At 40.2% G+C, this 22091-nt stretch overlaps 1 protein-coding gene across 1 annotated transcript; it reads right to left on the bottom strand.

Annotated features, from left to right (window-relative positions):
* Positions 1-21766, bottom strand: ttll11 (tubulin tyrosine ligase-like family, member 11). Its single transcript, XM_081613654.1, has 8 exons — positions 20646-21766; positions 17334-17430; positions 9629-9762; positions 8055-8336; positions 7690-7974; positions 6566-6661; positions 6363-6475; positions 1-1318 (listed from the first exon to the last, which is right to left on the bottom strand). The coding sequence occupies exons 1-8, from the start codon at positions 21156-21158 to the stop codon at positions 1030-1032; spliced, it is 1809 nt and encodes a 602-aa protein (XP_081469780.1). The 5' UTR covers positions 21159-21766; the 3' UTR covers positions 1-1029.
* Positions 21767-22091: the final 325 nt, after the last annotated feature.

Genomic DNA, 22091 nt, shown 5'->3' on the forward strand with positions numbered 1-22091 from the left:
GAGAAAGTTATTACTTTTAGTGAGAAATCCGACATTCTGCAGACCTGTAATTGTTCAGAGGGAAAGTGATGTGTTTATTTCTTTATTTCTGTTGCAGGGCCTTCATTACTTAAACTCTATATGCTTAGTTTCTTTCTTTTTTTATTTATTACATGCAATAATGATCATATTATGCGAATGGGGATCCAACGAGCTACAAATGCCATACTTTTTTTTTCAAATTCCCAGAACTCTGAGCTTATTTTAGTTCAAATTTTAAGTTCACAGATGAAAATCTGCCATAATTCTTTCAGCAGATGTCGGTCCAGCGGTCAGACTTTAAATATGGAACCATGGAAGGACGGATGGATGAACAGACTGATGGATGATGGGCATGGAAACGGATGGCCGGATAAAGTCTGCGGATGGAATTATTTTCCCAAACTCCAATCCGCACTTTAAGTCTATTCCAGACGGCATAGTAATCCTGTAAATTGAATATAAAAACTGCATTTGCTCTGATACCGTAAAATGTGATGCATTATTTCCTGGAGGGAATTCTGCATGAAAAACAAGCTTTACCTTCAACAGAGATGAAATTACCACATCAAGCATACGGTACCCATTTTTCATGCTCTCTTTTTAATATAAACATATGGAGTCTTTGAAAGTATTTACAGAGTAATTAAAGTTAAGACTATTTCCTGAACTCCCAGCAAGAATGTTCTGTCCTTAGAAAAGGATAAAATAAGGTGAGACAGTGTTTTGCTGCAGAATCTAAATTAATAAAAGCCTCTCTGGTCTCAGCGCTTTGAAAAGGAATCTCTGAAACCACAGCTCAGATGAGACTCTCGCTACTTCAGTCGGAATCTGTGAATGCACCTGTTTCTTTTACTTTATTAAGTCGGCGTGCCGACTCTGTGCTGCGTACATATGCTAAATATGCTAAAGCAGAGAGGATCTTTTTATCCAGGGGAATCAGCGTTCGTCTCAATCCTTTTCGTCTTACTGCAGTAAAACGAAGGCTTGCTTTTGCTGTGTATTTGCAGCTTACATGGTGAGTGATATCAGGATTAAAACAAAACATGTGCACCTGATGAAGTTTCGGAAGGCAGTGGGGCCGAGGCGCAGGTTGCCCTTCACCCTGAGGAAGCGAATGAAGAGAGTGGCGATTCGCTCCACCAGCCGCAGGTGGCAGAACTGTTTGGTGTACTTCGGGTAGACCTGCTTCAAGCACAGCGGAGGCAGATTACCCGTGTCATCTGGACTGCATTGAAAGTCGCCGTCCACTGGGATCAGCTCCACAGGATCGGACCCACCTCCTCTTGGCTGAGGAGTCCTGATGTAGATACCACAACAAAAACAAAACGGAGGGACGGGGAGGTGGGGAAAGGTTTATTATTCATTTTATGCAATGTTAATTAAGACTGACTGTACAGACATGCATGCTAATAACAGGGGATGCATTTGTGCTCAATAGTCTGTGTGAGTCATTAGAAAATAATGTCCATCATAGGTGATCATCAGTCAGAATGCAGAGGGATTTGAATTGCTTTTTTTTAAGAACTCCACACCAAAGTAATGCAAGAATGGCAGGTACTAATGACACAAAGGAGCATTTTGATGAATAAAAAACGCACAAAAAAAAAAAAAATCACAATAAAGATAAAAGTTATAATTGTTCATCTCTGGTGGCTTTGCTGTTTATACTTGTATATTATTGCTTCAGGAGATTAATTTGGCATGTTCAAGCTTTTGTAAATGGACAAACCAGACTTGTAAAGGTTCAAAATTGGTTTGCTGATATGTCAGCTATGGATTATTCCACAACAAAGCAGTGCGGTTGAGGTGCTGTCATTAAATAAATCCACCGGTATGCCTCCAATCAAGTCAAATGACATAATGTAGACTGAAATCTTGTTTTATTTTCTCTAAAATTTCAAGACTGAATCAAAAACTTCCATTTTCCATGATTTTTGTTCTGCCGTTTTGCGGTATAGTGCTGATTTTGTTGTCTAAGGTTTGCGCTGAAGTGCTAGGCTAATTTTAGCATATAGACTTGATTACATAATAATTTGGACTTTAATGCAATTCTAGTTAATCTAGTTTAGCCAAGTCATACAGAAAAATAAGCTTTCCTGCTTCATAAATTAAGTGCTTACTTTTAGCGGCATAATTTCAATGTTTCAGCTTCTTTCTGCCTGACACACAGTCTGAGCACTGCACACACAGCAGATCATGACAGAAAGCCATTAAACTGCAGCTGTCAACAGTTGTTTTTTTGTTTTTTTTCTCCCCTCCCTCCACTTTAAATGCCATTGTTAAGATTATCAGGTGGGAGAAAAACCCAACAAATTAATGTGCGCGATCTGTAATTCAGATTTGCGAGCCCTGCACATGAAGAGAGACGGTCGTTTTTACACACCGGCCATTAAAGCTGTGGCCGCGCTGCTCACAGAGGGCACGGCTGATATATAATCACTGACTCTACAACGACAGCGGGTATCAGGAGTCAAGTTTAATCAGGGACTTTATGTCTTGAATGGAAACCTGAGCTGAACAGGATCAAACAAGGAAATCTGTCACCTTTATGCTGGTTAATTTGACCTTTGCTGTCAGGCAAATCAAAAACCAGGATTTACAAAAGATAAGCAGTTGTCCCACTACTCCAACTTCTTTATGTTGCCTCTTTGCCCCCCTCATTAAATTGAACTTAACTTCTTTATTTTAAATCTATCCTCCAATGTGTCTTTCCTTTTCCCAAGTTCCTACTGTAAGCACAAAATTTCTTGCTCGTCTTCGCTTCTTATGAGACACGTGGGCTGAAACAGAGTCTGACTGGCATCCCGTCAGTCTCGTCCCAGCCTGCCGGTGCCTTCGCAAAGTTTACCGTTCTTCTTGATACCGGCATGGGTGACACCAAGACAGCATTTCTTAAAGTTTGATAGAATCAATCGTCCCTGAGAGGGACAGAGAGGGACGCCACCCACACACAGATTTAGCAGGACAGACTCTGCTAGAAGCAGACAAACCTTCCACAGGCACAGACAGACTGGGAGAGTTTCCACATACTGCAGCAAAGAGAGAGAGAGAGAGAAATGAAGAAAGGAGGGCTAGAAAGAGGCAAAGACAGTTATTAAGTTTTGGATGTTAAACTAGTTCTAACATGACAACAAGCTACAATTGAACGCTTTGTGACATAATGTAACCAAGTGTCAGGATGGCCCAGTCAAATCAAGGCTTAAACACAAATAAAGGTCTGTAGCAAGGCACACAAGATTCTCAAAACATTAAAGTTGATGTATTTGGTTTTAACCTGTGTGCCTAAGTACAAAGTGTATGAATACCTTCGCAAAGGCACTAAAAGAAAAATGAAAAAAAATAAAAAATAAAAAATAGAACTTCATAACTATGCTCTGTATTTAGTTTGCCTCATTTCCCCTTATGCAGATAATACCTTAATAATGGGATATTTTAGCGCCTCATGCCTGTGAATATAAGCTTTTCACCTCACATAATGGCTCATAAATCACTTCCAAAGACAGAATACTCGGGATTAATGGGCTGGGTGCACACGCTACATATCTGAGAGTCACTGATACTGTCACAAACTTGCGTATATAATTCCTTGTTCATCTCTTCTCCCTTCAAAGTGGCACTTCTTCCTCCCCCTGCCACCTTTTGTTCCATAATTTGGGTTTGAATTTTTTTCCTATAAAACAGTAGTGTGGTATCGTCCCACCGACGTTTGCCAATGCTGCGTCAGGCTTTCCCTTCACTTCTCTTCATCTTGAGAAGTAAAATCCCAACATGCGTGAACTTTGAATAAACCTCTTTCATTCATTCCACCTACATTACCTGGGTATTATTCTCAATGTGTTTTTTTGTTTGTTTGTTTTTTGACATCGCATCTATTAGCTGCTTGTGAAATACCCAATTAGTCTGAAGTGGTTTTAAAAATATTTCAAGTCTATATCTTTTCCATCTTTTTACATGTATTGAAATTCTTAATAAAGCCATTAGTTATTTCTTTTCTAATCATAAAAAGGTTTACTCCTCTCAGTCAGTGGAGTCTAATTTCACATTACACTGTCACTTTTTATCCGACTGCTCGACGAGTTTCTAAATTCAAAGTCAATTTCTCCTCTTACTTTTAAATGGTTGATTTATATCATTGTTCTAATATTTAAATCATATCACCCTTTCCTCTCACTCCTCCATTAGACTCAACTTTTTACCAAATATCACTTAATGTTGCTCGACTAAAAACTCTGATCTGAATAATTAGGTGCGAGTCTTTGGCTTTTTCTGACCCAATAGATAATTAAAAAACATGAGCATTAACTTGATCGATATAACATTCGTGAACTGAATTTGCAGAAATATTGTTTATCAAAAGTAGTTAGCAGAAAAATCACTCTTGGAAAAGAGGATGTAGATGTGGATCCAACAAAATATAAAGGAATTGCAGGATTATCAGGAATTTTGAGGAATACGGTTTTAACTTATGTGGTTTTTAAAGAAATTACACCCACAAAATCCAAAAATGTGGTAAAGTCTAGAGGAATAAACAAACAAAAAATAAACTTCAGTATTTTGCCTCCTGATCTTGGATCAGAACCAATAAATACGCCAAATCAGATTTCAGGCCGACTGATTGGTGCATCTCTAGAAATTATTATTCAGCCACTTTCCTGAGGTGGGCTTGTTTAAACGACTCATGGTCAACGCTAAATTGTTTAGACCAACTCAACCTCATCTTGAGGTCGGCAAAAGGGAATTAAAAACAAACACGAGGCTTGATTTTCCATAGCTTTGCATAATCTCTGTGGGTTTGCTTCTGCATTCTCCTGACTCCTTGAATTGTTTCCAAAAGTCCAAAACTCTTAAGGTAATCTGTACATCTAATCTGGTTATGGGTCAGTATAAAGGTATATTAAGCAAAAATAATAATAAATAAATTTTAAAAAGCATTTATAAATGTCATCATGTCATCATTAAATTTAAGATGATGTGTAAGTGGCTGAAAGACGGCTTTGACCAATTTCCATTGTTTATATATTTCAAGACAAATGAATCTGTTTGAAAATACTTCTGCTTGCAAAAAAAAACAGTCAAATGACAATTTCTATTAAAAGTAGAATAGCAAAATAATATTGTGTGCTTTAACTATGTTTAATATTACTAGAATCTGTAAGTTTATTTTCAATTTTTTTCTAAAAAGAAAGTATATCAAACAATATTTGTTATAATTACCATTAAAACTAAGTTTTAACAGTTAGCTTAGCAGCAAAAACATTAGCAGTTTTTGCTGCTAACGTGACATTTTGTATGTCACTTTAGCAGCAGGTTCAATAATTGCTGCTTCCCTGGTGTTACTGAAGCAATTCGATCGTGTGTGTGCGTGTGTGTATACTTTTGGATCACGCAAATTCAAAGCACATGCAGAAAGGAAGTAGAGACCTATTTAAATATTAATGGTTCATAAATATTACAGTCATGGTGATAAGCACTTATTTGGCAAGATATATTTTTGTTTTCCATGAACACGTTTAACGTTTTCCTACCATCTCCTTTGAACACAAGATTCCTTTGTGTTTCTAGTGTTAATTTTATTTGACAACTCAATCATTGTAAATCAGAAAATATCAACTTAAACTTTCTAAGATCAGTATGGCTTCCCTGTTCTTTAAAAAACTAGATTTTCAGTCTAAAGATTGAAAAAGTAAATCTTTAAATAATCTCCCTCTGGGGCCCAGAGGACTGAGCCAACCTATGACGTATAATGGAGGTTAGATCAAGAGATTAAAGAATGTTTAAGAGTGGAGATAGAAATTAGTTCAACAGGAAGTTAAGGGAGCATCATCCACAAGCAGACACTGCTCCTGGATGCAAAGAAAAGATCAAATATTGAGGCTAATTTAAAGATAAGGTAGTTAAAATTTAAAGTAGAAGGGAACAGAATGAGAATAACAGAAAAGGATGAGGAAATAAGTTGAAAGTAGACAGAAAAAATAAATCTGCTTTTCATATTGAAATATGGAATGATGGGGGGGAAGGAAAAGGACACTCCCTAATTGAGAAGCAGATCTATTTCCAAGCACCACACAGGGCCAGTCGAGCAGAGAGATTGAGCCACTACATTGGCACAGTGATGTGTGAGTTTCCTCCATGCCTCAGTTGATTTAATTTTTTCCGTTTAACAAGCTTAGAGAGAGCCGCTGAGTGATGCGGGGCCCCGGCTCGGAGGAGCGGGTGGGCAGAGTGAGATATCGTGTGCTTAAAGCGGACATGCTGACAGAGAGCGGTGGCGCAGGGAGGGGGTGCTGAGACAAACATCCGATTTCAAACGGGGTGTTTACGCTGAGGTGTGCGGCGCTTACGCTGTCAGTTTCTTGTTGAAGGGATCCATGAGGCGCAGCGTGTCCCTGATCACCCCCACTTTCACCTGCTCATCTACTGGACTGCGAATGTACTCGAAAACTCCTGGACTCACCTGAGACAGACATGCACTTAATACAAGAGGTGGTGGGGGGGAGGAGGGGTGATGGTAGAGTGATGATGCTGATGGGAACCAGTGTCTTACTTCCTTCTCATGTCCTATTCTCATACTGGGGTTGGAGTTGACCTCTAGTAATACCGGTTTCAGGTTCTTCATCAGCAGGATGTCGAAGCCTAGTATCTGACACACAAACGGACCGCAGAGATTGGAAACACACATTCAAGAAGACTCTGAAAACTTTGCAAGTCCCAGACGGGCTGTTTTTTTTCTGTAAACACGTTCATAAAAACTTCAATTTGATTAGAATTTTTTTGTTGTTGTTGTCAATTTTAACGATCTGATCCACCTGGAGTGAAAACAGGTTATGTGGATGACTTTAGTGAATTTGAAAAAAAAAAAAAAAAACACAGAACCAGCAAATAGAGGCGTGTTAATAGGTTTTAAAAAAAATAACTTAAAAAATTATAAAAATCAATATTTTACATTCCTTGCAACCATTCAAGTGCATAAAGAATTTGACAAATACATATTGGTATGATAATTTAACTTCCTCCTCTAATAAAGGTAGACTTTAGAACAATTCTTAACAAATCACATGAACCTCACAAAATATATGTGTAGAGGATTAGAGCAAAAGGAAGGAAAGACGAGAGGAAATAAGGGATGAAGGAAGAACAAAGCAACTGAAAGACAGATATAAGCAAAGATAGGAGAAAAATATGGAAATGAAGGAAGGAAGGAAATAAAGTTTAAAAGACAGAAGGAAAGTTTGTAAGACAATATGAGTGGCATGACAAAAAAAAACAGAATGAAGTACATGAGGAAAATCTGTGGTGGGAAAGGAAGGAAACAGAATAAGAAAGGAAGAAAGGTGAGGAGAAAGGAAATGCATGAGGAAGAAATACAATCAGAAAAGAAATGGGAGGTGAAATAGATAGAACAAAGGACACAAGGGAACAAAGGAAAGCACATGAGAAAGGGAGGAAGGACTCAACAATAGAATATGAAATTAAGTGAAGAAGCAAAAATAGTTTCCGATCTCTCTCTTATTATTCCATACTTATCCAGAGCTGGAAAACCAGGGAATAAAATACTATTAGCTCCAAAATTTTCCACATTGCGTTAGAAAACCTGAGGACTTTGACTGGCTGGCAAACAAACAAACATGTTAATAACACACTGGCCTGCAGCTCCGCTGTCACACCCACCTGGAAACAAGTAGGCCCTGGCTTAGTAGGCGGTATATTGGCTTGGTAGTGGACTTTAAGGTCCGGCAGCACGGCGATGACGGACTTGATGACGAGGGCGATGATGTCCGACCAGACACGCTTGATGTCCACGCCCTTGGCTGACAGCCTGTAGAGCACACTGGAGAGCGTCCGTTTGCTGCCCGTGTTCTGGTTGTCCGAGTGGACGTAGTTGCCATTTTGAACGTTAAGCGAGTAGTTGGTTAGGTGCATGAAGACGCGGTTCAGGTTCTTCTGGCTTGGCTCCTGCAAAGAAAAAAAAAAAACGGCAATACCATATAAAAGACCTCAAAGCAAACCCGGCATATAGGCGGCGTAAACGCTACCTGGTACGGTTCGGTGCAGAAGCGCGTCAGGCCTTCTTTGGCGATGTAGATCTCCAGCGGCTGCATGGACTTTATCAGCACGTAGAGGCGGATGTCGAACTTGAGCTTGTCGATGAGCAGCGGCTTGTCGATGTATTCTTGCACCACCACTTGTTTGACCTGCGTGCCCACCACCAGCTTCAGATCGCAGGGGTCTCGGATGAGGTAGATGCCGTCCCCTTGCGATCCCCCGTCGGGCTTGACGATGTAAGTCGGGCTCCCCACGATGTCGCCCTCCCTCACCTGCAGCAGAGGAGCAAGGGGGGCGGAAACAACAGTTCGCAACTGATCAGGTCCAAAGAAAACACACGCTACTTCATCCAGTAGACCAAGCTAAACCAGGATGTTGTAATCAAATCTTAGAGTAATCTCATTCCTCACTGGACTAATAATAGACAAGAGCCAGAGAGACCTGATCTGCACCAAAATTGTCCAGAGGTTTCTCTGGATTCACATGCATGCCCAGAAAAGTCGACAGCATTGTTCACAGTGCTAATTATCCCAGGATATGTTATGTAATCCTACGCTGCTGCGGTTCAGATGCACGGTAATAGATGTAAATAGGTTTCTGGATCTCTGCAGGGAGGCAGATTTAAAGGATGAGAAGTGACTCTGAATGTATATACTGATGTTGTGGCGCCCCCTGCTGTACAAAGTCTGTTATTTCCTTCCTCTCTACCAAACGTTTACTTAAAAATGGCTAGGAAAATGAAGCTTTTATATTATTACAAATGATTATAAATCAGAAAACAATTAGAAAAAAAAACATCCTGAAGACAAACGAGTAATTCTAAATATGAGCATCACCCTGTGTCTCAGTGTCTGCAAGTGGATTTTATAGCATAGGATATGAGCAGTGTGCGATTTTATTTTGGCCTTTAGTTAGACAGACTGTAAATAAATGTTGACAACTGTTGGCAATGCAGAGAGATACCCTGCATCATGTCCAGTGCCGGGTAGAGTGATGATAGAAGGAAACTCTTAGTAGCGAACACACCCTGTTAAAATGCCAGATCATAGAGGGAGATCATAAATCACTTAACAGCTTTTTCACATATTGAGACTTTTTATTATCCATAAGAAGTCAAATGAAAACAAAGAAACAAAGCTAAAAATGAGCAATAACTCATCTGCAGGTGTGGGAACACTTTAAACTTTACAGATGCGCCTATTGATTCAGCATTCAGTCTACTTCAGAAGGAACTGATGATCGTCACCATCTTGACTTGGCCATTCCAGAACTTTCATTTTCAGCTCATGAAAACTTTATTTTGTTGATTTGGATTTGTTTTGCTTGAATTCTCTGTGATGCCGAAAAATAAAATCTCAATTTATTTTCTGCTTTTAACTCCCGCGGATGACTTTTTAGGCCACAAATGACTTGCAACTTAGTATCAGCTGAAAAAATGCAACATTTATACAATCTAATTGTTCTTCGTTTTTAGTTAATCACATATGCATAAGTACATATTACCAGTCTATACACCTTTGGGAGGCCCTGCATGTTTTTCTTATATGAGGTACTGCAACAGTACCTCTGTGGTAAACTGCTCGTACTCTTCAGGCAAGATCCAGGAGCGCGGATAGAAGTCGTACTCTTCTGGGAAAAGCTCTTGCATGGTCCGAACCGCTCTGCTCAGGTTGATCTTCCTCAGCATCTCCACCATCCCTGCAAAGACACCATTTACAGACAATAATGCATGTTCTCAAGGGAATCGGGAAGAAATCAATCACCAATAAAAAAAAACAAGAAACAAAAAAAAAACCTTGATATTCTAATTAAATGTTTCAGCAAAAGTCAGGTGTAAAGACTAAACTAAGCACAAGCTTACGGTGGCCCAGATGCGTCACTGAAATGCAAAAAACCCCCAAGACAACAGCAAAAGCCACTAAAGAAGATATAAAAACTTCCTGTCATAACTGCCATTGAGGCTTTTGGTTGTTGTTTTTGTTGCTGTCTTGTGGCTTTTTGTTGTTGCAGCTTTTGCATTTCATTGCCTTTTCTGGTTCAACAAACTAGAGGCATGTAGATATGATTTATTTAGAGTTTGATTTCTGGTTTATTTCTATATCCATGTTTTTAAATTTTTGTGATGAGGCAATATTTGGTGGTGCTTAAACTATAAAAGTGTTAAAATATTGATCTAATGCAGTGTTTCTCAACTTCTTTTGGCCCAGCGCCCACCTAGCCCCTCACCGCCCCCTACCAAAGAATTTGTAGGCTACTTTGCACTGACCATTATTTTATTATTAATATTACTATCACTATTGTAGATGTTTTGATTTTTATGCTTGTTTCTGTATTTATCATCAAGATAATTTCCCAGAGAACAAAAAAGCCATGTGAATAGAAATTATTTTAACAGGTGTCTATGAAAAATGCAATGAATGAACATTCAAGTTAAAATTGGTAGGCCTAACAGCCGCCAGTCAGAGTGGAAAAATATTCTTGTTCTTTGCCATTTTCTAGTTGTTAAATATTTCACAAAATGACCAGATAAAAGATGAACAACATGCCAGTTTAAATTTTGATCTATTTGCAAAACTACTGAGCTCTGCAACATTAAAACATGGATAGAACTGTAACTACATTAATCATAGCTCTTCTTCTCTTCAGTGTTTCTGTGTTTCTGGTGGTGCAGCTCTGTGCTGCCTTCAGGAGAATGGGACATCAGAGTATCATCCATAAAATTTCACCCACATGGCATTTATTGTGCAAACCAGAGCTTTCAGGCGAAAAACAAAAGATCCAGATCCTTTTAATGCCATACAAATATGAGACAGAAACATGGATTTTATCTTTATATAGACCTGTCTATTGATTTATAGATTATTAGTTTTACTGGACAGAAATTATAAAGAACAAATCTGGTTTTTAATCAAATCCTAATGAGTCAAATTGAAAGTGTCATGGAGTCATCAGCCTCATGACATTAACACTGACATGAAAAATAATATTGAAGAAATAAATATATCAAGTCTAATTAAAAACATAAATAAGTGATAAGTTCTTTACTGTTATGGTCTGTAAGATATATTTATTCTCAGTATTAGATGTGGTCTCAACAAGCCCATGGCACTTCAACAATATTATTTTACCTTTTATCTGGAAATAGTGTCTGTTTATTCTTGTCATACAGTCTCTGTATTAATTATTGCTCGAAAGGTCTTGCCATACCAGTTTATTCCTCTGTATTTACTTTAGTTTCTTAGTTTATTCTTGCATTTTGTTCCTCATTCATTTCCATTTAGTTTCCTTTGATTAGTATTATCCTCTCTTGGTTTATTGCTATGTCCACTTTAGTTTCTTTCCTGTTGCTAGATTTATTTGATCATTTATTGACGCTTCACTCATCACCTGCTGCGCTGCCTAATCGCCATGTGTTTCACATTATGTGTTGATTTTTTACTGCTAAGAGTCGGATTTTCTGTTTTTATGCCAAAATTCACATCTAGTTCGAAGCTCCGTTTTATGTCCCCCTTCTCCTGTTTCTGAGTTTTGCACAATGTGCGTGTCGTTTTTTGTTTTTTTTAACCCCCTATGGTGGCAGCGTTCGGAAAATGTATTGACGGGGAAAAGGCAGACTGACATAAACCTATTAAAATAACGGAAACAATTTCGGTATTCTGATTATTGAATTTTAAAAGTGCTGTGGTACCTGTAGTATCAGGTTATCCGTGGATAGGAACCTTTGTGCTGTATTGTGTTTGAGGGCGGACCAGAATAAAAGAGTACCTGCTAAGATGGAGTTGTCTCACGCGTGCTTCTGTGTAGCCTCAAGATTTTATTGAATATACACATCGGAGAACAGAACATGGTGTCAGAAGTATAGACTACTTAGCAAAGAGAGAGAACAAGTGAGAACTGATGGCTCGAATAAATAAGAACGACAACATTATGAACCAGTTTCAAGTCGCCCCGCCAGAAAAGTTCACGTTCAGAGCTCAAGACTGGACGAAATGGATAAAGCGTTTCGAGAGGTTTCGTATCGCGTCTGGTTTGGAGACACAAGCGGACGAAAACCAAGTAAATACGCTAATCTACACCATGGGGGATGAGCCAGAAGATATACTGGTTTCTCTGCATCTAACTCCGCAAGAAGCAAGTGAGTACGAGACTGTTAAAGGACGGCTGGATGCTCACTTCGTAGCCCGCCAAAATGTTATATTTGAGCGGGCGAAATTCAATAAGCGCCAACAGGAGATGGGTGAGTCCATTGACGGCTTTTACACCACGTTACACTGTTTGGCTGAACACTGTGAATACGGGACTTTTCATAATGAGATGGTGCGAGACAGATTCGTCGCTGTTCTGAGAGATAAAAGACCATCAGAACAGCTACAAATGGACGCTGAACTGACGCTAGAGAAGGCGTTAAACAGAGCCCGTCAGAGCGAGCTAGTAAAAAAGCAACAGGAAATGCTTCATGCTATCTTCAAGTCAGACATTTCTGGCACGTAGTTGGACCGCGTTCACGCGAGCGCGTGCTCCAGACAACCGAAGGCGTCGCAAAAACATATCGTCACAAAAGCAACACATGTCGTGTCGCCGCAGAAGATACGGTGACATGAAAGGACACAGTATGCAGCAATGCCCTGCGAGAGAAGCAGCCTGCAATTATTGTGGGGAAAATGGACATTTTGCAAGGATCTGTAGAAATAAGAAAATATGTGAAGTGAATGCTGGATTTGCTACAGAAAGCACAGATACAGACATTGATATTGCTTTCCTGGGATCTCTTTGTGCAGAAGTTAAAGACAATCCATGGATGACAGACATACTGGTGGACTGTATTTAAAATGGATACAGGAGCTGATGTCACTGCTGTCCCAGAAACATTGTATTCTCTGTACCAATTTGGCAAATTAGATAAACAACAGAAAATCCTACAGGGACCGGGAGGCACCAGATTGAAGGTGAAAGGCATGTTTACAGCAACACTCAGCAACAACAGTGTTTGTACTAAGCAGGACATTTATGTTGTGAAGGACTTGTGTACATCACTACTGAGTGGACGTGCTGCAATGGCATTGAAATTGGTTGCCAGAGTAAACCAAATAAGTTTAGACTCAATTGATGCTGTGAAGCAGGAGTTTCCTAAACTTTTCACAGGACTAGGACTGATGGAGGGCGAGTATAACATTGTTCTGTCACCAGATGTGCAGTCTTTCTCCCTCTCAACCCCCTACTGCCGAAGGTTAAAGAGGAGCTCAACCATATGCAGCGGGAAGGGGTCATCACCAAAGTGGAGGAGCCAACAGCCAACACCAATGGTGGTTGTCCCCAAGAGCTCGGGCAAGGTGAGAATATGCATTGATCTCAAAGAACTGAATAAATATGTCATGAGAGAAAAACATCCTCTCCCATCAGTAGAGCACATGCTCGGACAGCTAGCAGGAGCAAAAGTGTTCTCCAAATTGGATGCCAATGCTGGATTCTGGCAGATTCCACTGTAGAGAAAGTCTTCCCTGCTCACCACCTTTATTACATCTTTTGGGCGCTATTGCTACATTCGGCTCTGCTTTGGGATTTCATCAGCACCAGAGCACTTCCAGAAGAGCATGACACGGATTCTGGAGGGCCTGGATGGAGCATTTGTCAGATGGATGATGTCCTCATCTGGGGGATGACACAGCAGGAGCACGATGTGAGACGCTTTCTGGGTATGGTGAACCAGCTTGGGAAGTTCCTTCCCCACTTGGCAGAGAAAACCAGACCTTTGAGAGATCTTCTGAAGAAGTCAAACATGTTGTCATGGGGTTCACTGCAGCAACAAGCTTTCGATGCTATTAAAACAGATCTGACAACACCACCAGGACTAGCATTGTATGACCCGAATGCAGAGACACGTGTGTCAGCAGATGCATCATCGTATGGACTCGGTGCAGTTCTCCTCCAGAAACACACCGATACAGGATGGAAGCCAGGGGCATGTGCATCACAATCTCTCAGCGACACGAAGCAGAGGTATGCTCAGATTGAGAAAGAGGCTCTCGCTTCAACATGGGCCTGTGAGAGGTTCGCAGAGTTTTTGATCGGGAAGAGTTTCCACATCGAAACCAACCATAAGCCATTAGTCCGTTGTTGGGGTCGAAGAGTCTAAACGAGCTTCCTTCTCGCATAGAGCGACTACGAATGCGACTAATGAGATTTTCCTACAGTATTTCCCATGTGGCTGGCAAAAATATTGCTACAGCTGATGTTTTGTCCAGAGCTCCAATCTTCAGCGAGTCAGGAGGTCCGCAAGAAGAGCAGGTTGCATGCTTACCTGCCACGGAACCACAACTGAGGGAAATCCAAAGACATAAGGACAACGACAGCATACTCAAACAGCTGAAAAAGTTCTGTGTGGAAGAATAGCCAGATAAATACTCTACTGAGAAAAGTTTCCAGCCTTATCTGCCATTTCCAGGTCAACTTACTGTTCAAAATGGCCTGCTTCTTTGTGGTAGCAGAATAGAGATTCCAGCTTCTCTCAGAAAGGACATTCTATCGAAACTACATGAGGGTCACTTGGGAATAACTAAATGTAGAGAAAGGGCCAAACATTCAGTGTGGTGGCCGGGTCTTAGCAGGGAGATGATTAAGCTGTTGGAGACCTGCGACACATGTCGGGAGAGAACTAAACACAAAGAGCCACTGCTGCCCACTGAATTTCCACAAAGACCATGGGTCATGGTGGGAGCTGATCTTTTCCAGTTTAAGGACAAACAATATTTGATTGTTGTGGATTATTTCTCTAGATTTTTTGAAGTTGCAAAGCTTACCTCCACAACATCTGAGGGAGTGATCGAACACAGTAAGTCCATCTTTGCACGCCATGGCATACCAGAGCGTCTCTGTTCTGATAATGGGCCACAGTTTGCTTCAGATTCCTTCAGAAAATTTGCACAAGAATGGGGTTTCAGTCATGAAACATCCAGCCCAAATTTTCCTCAGAGCAACGGCGAGGCTGAGAGAGCTGTCAGAACCATCAAGACTCTCCTTAAGAAGTCGGGGGATCCGTATCTCGCTCTTATGTCCTACCGTTCGGCTCCATTGGCAAATGGATTCAGTCCGACTGAGCTTCTCGTGGGAAGGAGGATAAGGACAACTGTTCCTGTTACTCAGTCGCAGCTGATGCCACAGAATATTGATACGGAAAAGCTGAGGACTGCAGAGAACATCTATATACAGAAACAAAGACAAAACTACAACCGTAGACTTCGGGCCCACAACATGTCACTCCTACATCCAGGTGAGAAGGTGTGGGTGACAGATCTTCAAACCAGAGGAACAGTAGTGTCTGGAGCAGGTTCACCTCGATCCTACATTGAGACACCCAGAGGCATGCTGAGAAGGAATAGCTACCACCTTTCACACACTCCTAGAGCAACTGAAACATCTGGTGTTCCACCTGAAACTACTGCTGTTCCACACGAGACATTATCTGAAGAAAATATTCACAATTCCACACACACACCTGTTCCAGATGAAGACCAGCAGGAGGCTAGCCATCAGACTCCACCACTTGAGAGTCGAGTTTCACTGAGAAGTAGGAGACCTCCAGCCTATCTGGATGATTATATTTGTTCGTAGGAACTGAGTGAGTTTCCTGCATGGGACAGAATAATCCCCACACTCAGGTAGAGGATTTGGGTAGTCCACCCATTCCTCTTAGTAGCTCAAGTTAAATGTCACAGAGATTACTGTTCTGAGATTTATATACATCTGGGTTCTAATGCTGAACTGTGACTGGAAAGAGATTTAAGTTTGTGCACTGTTAGTGTAGAATAAATAAATAGCAATAATAAGTTAGAGTTCTAGCACATTCTGCTGTGGAAAAGTACTAGTACGATACTGAGTTAATTTTGGGTATTCCACAGAATGCATCTTTCTGGTGTGTGATTTAAGTTTACATGTGCTTACATAGACTCTAATAACAAATCCTATTCAGAAAGGGGGATGTAGTATCAGGCTATCCGTGGATAGGAACCTTTGTGCTGTATTGTGTTTGGGGGCGGACCAGATTAAAAAAAAAAGAGTACCTACTAAGATGGAATTGTCTCACGTGTGCTTCTGTGTAGCCTCAAGATTCATTTTATAGCGCTAACACAGGTGCTGTAAGTGGTCCGGTATGAAATGGGGGTGATAGAACAACACAGCACTTTAAAATTTCAATAATCAGAATGCAGAAATTGTTTCCGTTGTTTTAAAAGGTTTATGTCAGTCTGCCTTTTCCCCATCAATACGCTTCCCGACCGCCCTGCACCTTAGGGGCTTAAAAAAGAAAAAGACGCGCACATTGCACAAAACTCTGAAAACGGAGCGACAAACTAGATGTAAATTATGGCATAAAAACAAGGAATCCGACGCTGAACAGTGAAAAAAATCAACACATGATGTGAAACACATGACAATTAGGCGGCGCAGCAGGTGATGAGTGAATATTATTCGTCTTATATTATTCGTCTTATAATGGATAAATGATAAAACTAAATCTAGCAACAGGAAAGAAACTAAAAGTGGACATAGCAATAAATCAAGAGAGGATAATACTAATCAAAGGAAACTAAATGGAAATGAATGAATAACAAAATGCAAGAATAAATTAAGAAACTAAAGTAAATACAGAGGAATAAACTGGTATGGCAAGACCTTTTGATCAATACTTAATACAGACACTGTATGGCAAGAATAAACAGACAATATTTTCAGATAAAAGATAAAAATATTGTTGAAATGTCATGGGTTTGTGGAGATTATATCTAATACAGAGAATAAATATATCTTACAGACCATAACAGTAAAGAACTGATCACTTATTTATGTTTTTAATTAGATTTGATATATTTATTTCTTCAATATTATTTTTAAAGTCAGTGTTAATGTCATGAGGCTGATGACTCCATGACACTTTCAATTTGACTCATTAGGATTTGAATAAGAACCAGATTTGTTCTTTGTAATTTCTGTCTGTAATTTCTGTCTATTAATCTATAATCAATAGACAGGTCTATATAAAGATATAATCCATGTTTCTGTCCCATATTTGTATGGCATTAAAAGGACCTGGAACTTTTGTTTTTCCACTGAAAGCTCTGGTTTGCACAATAAATGCCATGTGGGTGAAGTTTTATGGTTGATACTCTGATGTCCCATTCTCCTGAAGGCAGCACAGAGCTGCACCACCAGAAACCCACAGAAACACTGAAGAGAAGAAGAGCTATGATTACATAGTACATATATATTTAAAATACCTGGGAACTTGTTGACTTGTCCTGACATAATATAACTGTCGTGGAAGTTAACACCGTGCCAGTAGATATCACATGCCGGACGTCTTCCTGTGTGAAACTGAGGAGAGGAAAAGCAAAGCGGTGAGAAGGAATTATTACATTTACACAATGAAAAGAAAATCGATTAAAAAGTTTGGAAAATGTGAACTGTCTGAAAATATGAGTAGGACCACAGAATCAAGATGATGGTCCGAATAATGTACCGCACACGTTTCAAATTCAATGCAATGCTGCTTAAAACAAGTAGCATGATTTTTTTTCTTTTTTTCTGGAGTCCACTTTGGTTTCTACAGAACATCCAATCTCCATTGGAGTAATGGGTCAAAACTCTGCTCAGTTTGTAAAGAGAAACATGAGGGATTCTTTCTTTAACTCTCCCGTGCCACTCCAAGTCTACAACTCAAGGGTGTCGGCAGGCTGTTCAGTCCAATATCGGTATCTTAAATAGTTTAACCTCCTCCCCTCCTGCAGTTGGTTATAGGACAGATAAACCTGTGCCAGAGTTGAGTCTTGTTAATGTGTTAGCGTGACACTGTGTAAAAGGGAAACCCTGGCTGACTGCAAAGACCTGCTATAAATACAGCTTCACGCAAGTGTGTGAAGGGGACAAGGAAGGGGAGATTATTTTGAGTAGTTTCTGGGGATTACATCCAGACACAGCTGTCTTTTTGAAAAGCTGTTTTGTTGCTAAAATCTTTCGGTGTCCTTTGGTAGACAATTCAGTTTTCTCTTGCCTGCAGGAATCAGAAGCAGCCCTTTTTGATATTCAGGTTATTTTCCAACCAGATTTCAAGACGTTATGACAATTTTGAAACAAATGTGTGTAAAATGCCCGATTAGTTTCTAACACTTGACAACAGATGAAAATATGAAGCATTTCCGTGATATGTCGCTCGGACCCTCGGGTGGCCGTTATCTCTACCTCGGAGAGGACTCGCTTTATTGGATTAAGGGAGCTTAAGGCTAGCGATTTCTTCCTGTGGCGGAGAAAGCCATAAGTGGAAAGTCAGCTAGCAGATGTAGAGTCAGTTGTTTCAACTCTTCAACTTACACTTTTGCATTCAGTTGCGTTACCGTCAACGTAGATCCTGAATATTTTACCGCCGGCTGAAGGGTACTCGTCCACTTCATAAGCGGGCTAGCAGAGCCGAGCTGCTAAAGTTTCGGCCTCTTCAATGTATGATGACAAAGGCTTTCTCTGCGACGGCAGCTCCATGGAGATGTTGACTCCGCTGGGGGTGCTTTGTGCTGACTAAGTGTTGGTGTTGCCATATGTCCATCGTTATGGATACCAGTAGAAGGGTTCAAGTGTCACAGACTGGTTACTGGTGATAAGTGCGCCCTGTGCTTCCCCGTCTCATTGAGGTGACATTCTTTCCATGCATAATGGAGGCGGTGTTCATAACAGCTTTGAGTTGGCACTCTACGAAAAATAAACTCTCAAAACAACTCAGGACAAACATAAATGAGTAAATAATAAAAAAAAGTGACCTCAGAAAGTTTTTTTGTCCCATTTGTTGCTCTTTAGGTTTACATACTGTAACACAGGTGAAATAAAACAGTCATTGTTTCATCTGAGTTGATCTAATATTAATGACTTAAAGCATGGAGGTTTCAGTCACTGCAACTTGATATTTAATTGATAAATTGTTATTTTTATACCCATGTTTTTAGATTTTTGTAACATGACAATACTTGGTAGTGCTTAAATTCGGATATATTGTGTCTCTCTGATAGATTTTTAAAAAACAGCGACAAAAGCAAAGTCAAAAGAAAAGAAAGGAAAGAATTACTGAAGTAAAGCAGATATTTTTATGCCAAATTATTTATCTGCAATCTTCATCTTGAGTCCATGACTTCAAGTAAGGACATTATAGTGGAGGCTGGAGATGAAACTACAAGGTATTTAACTCCTAAACTGTTTTTATTTTACATCCATATATTCAGATTCACATGATAGAACAGTAGGTTGTGTATAAATGGGACTGGTTTTCATCTGAGAGTCACATTGTTCATGTGTAACCAGCCAAATGACCTTGAATACCTCTAAATAAAACAAAATGGAGTGCGACTAATTGCTGTCAGAAGTTCGCCGATATGTCCCTTTTATACATTTCCGAATAATTTCAGCTATTCTGTGAAGAACTCAGAGGTTTGATGCAGATTATTAGAGAGCAAACAGCATCACGAAAACCAAAGTCAGAGGTAAAATTATGTAGCACAACTTTAAAATAGCATTAAAATAGAACCATCTAGTTGCCTCCTCAAATCTTCAAGGAAAATGTCTAGTTGAAAAAGGCAAAAGAAGCCCTGGTCTATAAGCCATGTAGAGGAAGCAGTAAACATGTTCAGAATGTGATCTGGTTCAAGCAAAAAAACTAACACCGCACAACAACATGAACATAACTCCTATGGTAAAACAAGGTGGCAGTAGCATTATGCTGTGGAGTTTATTTTCTTCAGTAGGAAGAAGGGAGCTTGTCATCAGAGATGATGGGAAGGAGGACAGATGTAATTGCTGAGCAATACTGGGAGAAAATTGTTAGAACTTTAAAAGATAAGAATAAATGAAAGACATAGCCAGTGCTACAATGTAATGGATCATGGCATTGTCAGTATGTGTCAGAATGGCCCAGTCAAAGTCCCAGACCTCTATCTAACGGATCATGGGAGGGGACACTTAATATTCACAGACACTCCATAATTTGTTTGAGTTTTAGCCAATAAAGTGCACCAGTTACATTAAATTAAAAAATGCATGCCGCACTTTTCAGATTTTTCTTGTAAAATACAAAAACTAAAAGATTCATTAAATAAATAAAAACCACGCTTTAGTTTCGTGCCAATTCACAGGTATGAAACACTTTGTGCAGGTTTGGCTCTAAATAAAATAAAATGAAGTTGAAAAGGTTTAGGTAAAGTAAATACACTTTGAATATGATGTGCTGCAAAAAAGAAAGGAAAGAAAAACTCACTTCCCCTTCCAAAAAGAAAAAAACAATTAGCCAATGTAGACAAATGAGTCGACATGACTGGCTTTGAAGCTTCACTCAGAGGGGGGAGAAAAAAACATGAAATAAAAGTGGCTTATGAAGACAAACACCTAAACTGGTTGTAATCCAATTGAGACGAGAAGCTGATGACACAGTTCTCCCCAGGATCAAATCATCCTCAGCGTCTTCCCTAAACCATTTATTCACAAGTTTCTGCTGGGACAAAACACAACAATAACATAAAAAAAGGGGGGGAATGAAATAATTTCAAATAGCGCACCTCTTTCCACTGTAGCTCCTTGATGCTCAGCTTCACGGCTCCCAGGGAGGTTTTGGCTTTAGATGTGTCCACCGTCACAGGCCTTCCCTTCATGGGAAGCTTGAATTCATCCTCGCAGCGTGTTTCCCGTGTGTTGCTGGATTCGTGGGCGGCAGCGTAGTTTCCGTTACTCTCTGCTGACTTGCCTTGCAGGATCTTCCCCGTCCCCTTGATGAGGAGGGTTCGCTCACAGATAGGACTGCTGATGTTTTTCACAGCGTGAGCTGGAAATCCCTGCAAGGGTTTCCCGCAAGGATTCCTGCCGCTTCTTTTCACCTTCTGCTTGCAAATATTGGTGGACAGTGCATCCGTCCCAGGGGCGGCGGTGATGCAGCAGCTGGCGGGATCTGGTGAGGCGGAGGGAGAAGACACGGGCATATTTTCTTCGGGATCCACTTCCTCCTTCTCTGCATCCTCGCCCAGTGATTTCATCTGCCCGAGCTGACCCTTGACATCTCCATAATGATCACTCATTGTGCGAAACGCGATAACTCACGCCGTTGCAGTTCCGCGGAGTGCAGTAATCCGAAGCCGGAGAGCCGATCAGAAACAATGTGGTCCCGCATTGCTATCTTGACCAACCACATCCGCGGGAAAAGCAGCAACGCGAGTTAGCTGGGATCACCATATATTAACGAGCGAAGAACGGCATGTCTCTCTGCAGAGCTAATTTTGACTATATAAAAGCAGCAAGAGACGAGCGACAAGCGGCGGTGTCGGTCGGCACTTGTGGCCAGAACTGCTAGCTGCTGGGGGAGAGTTGACTATAACGTTAGCTTATTAAACTTAATTTAGCTTACAACGTTTCGAAGCCACAGGCGAAGCTATGCGACGCCACTCAAGGCAAACTTCACCTGTCCGGTACCGTTATGAAGCTCCCTAAACCAGCGGGCGAGTGTCACAACAATTTAACAGCGCTCTGCAACGTGCGTATGACGGTCATGGTGTTGTCAGGCAGCAGATAGCGGAACCGCCTGCCTGTGGCCCAGCCTCTATCTGGTTCTCATGGCCACCGCTGATGCTGCGTTTTGGGTAACTCGGAAAATTTGCTTCTCCTACTATGCCGGCTTTTTTTTGTTTGTTTGTTTGTTTTTTAAGTAACTCTACTTCACTCAAAACAATTACAACAAAAATAAATACAACATCAAATGAATGTTGCTCCTGTGTGTGTTTTAAAGTGTCTATTTCTATTTTTTTTTCTGCCAATATATTAGTACATTCCTTCATCTTTTCAAACATTTATTTTTTCTCTTAAGATGTTTTTTTTTACATAGTTTTACTTTCATTCAACCCATAACAGTTAAAGATTGAACCAGAAAAGAAGCATTTTTAAGTGATTTATCCGTACTATACTTAAAGTAATGATTTTAATTACGTATGACAATAAAAAAATGTACCTTCCTTGTA

This window comes from Poecilia reticulata, chromosome 12 (genome assembly GCF_904066995.2).
Source record: "Poecilia reticulata chromosome 12, P_reticulata-male-v2, whole genome shotgun sequence".
Lineage (NCBI taxonomy): Eukaryota > Metazoa > Chordata > Actinopteri > Cyprinodontiformes > Poeciliidae > Poecilia > Poecilia reticulata.

What these genes read in the sequence shown, in the direction of transcription:
- ttll11 (XM_081613654.1), bottom strand. Translation starts at nt 21,158, where the DNA reads ATGAGTGATCATTATGGAGATGTCAAGGGTCAGCTCGGGCAGATGAAA. An exon ending in AGGAGCTACAGTGGAAAGAG is followed by an intron (nt 17,431 to 20,645) that starts GTGCGCTATTTG and finishes TCCTCTCCTCAG; the next exon opens with TTTCACACAGGAAGACGTCC. An exon ending in TTCAACAAGAAACTGACAGC is followed by an intron (nt 1,319 to 6,362) that starts GTAAGCGCCGCA and finishes TATCTACATCAG; the next exon opens with GACTCCTCAGCCAAGAGGAG.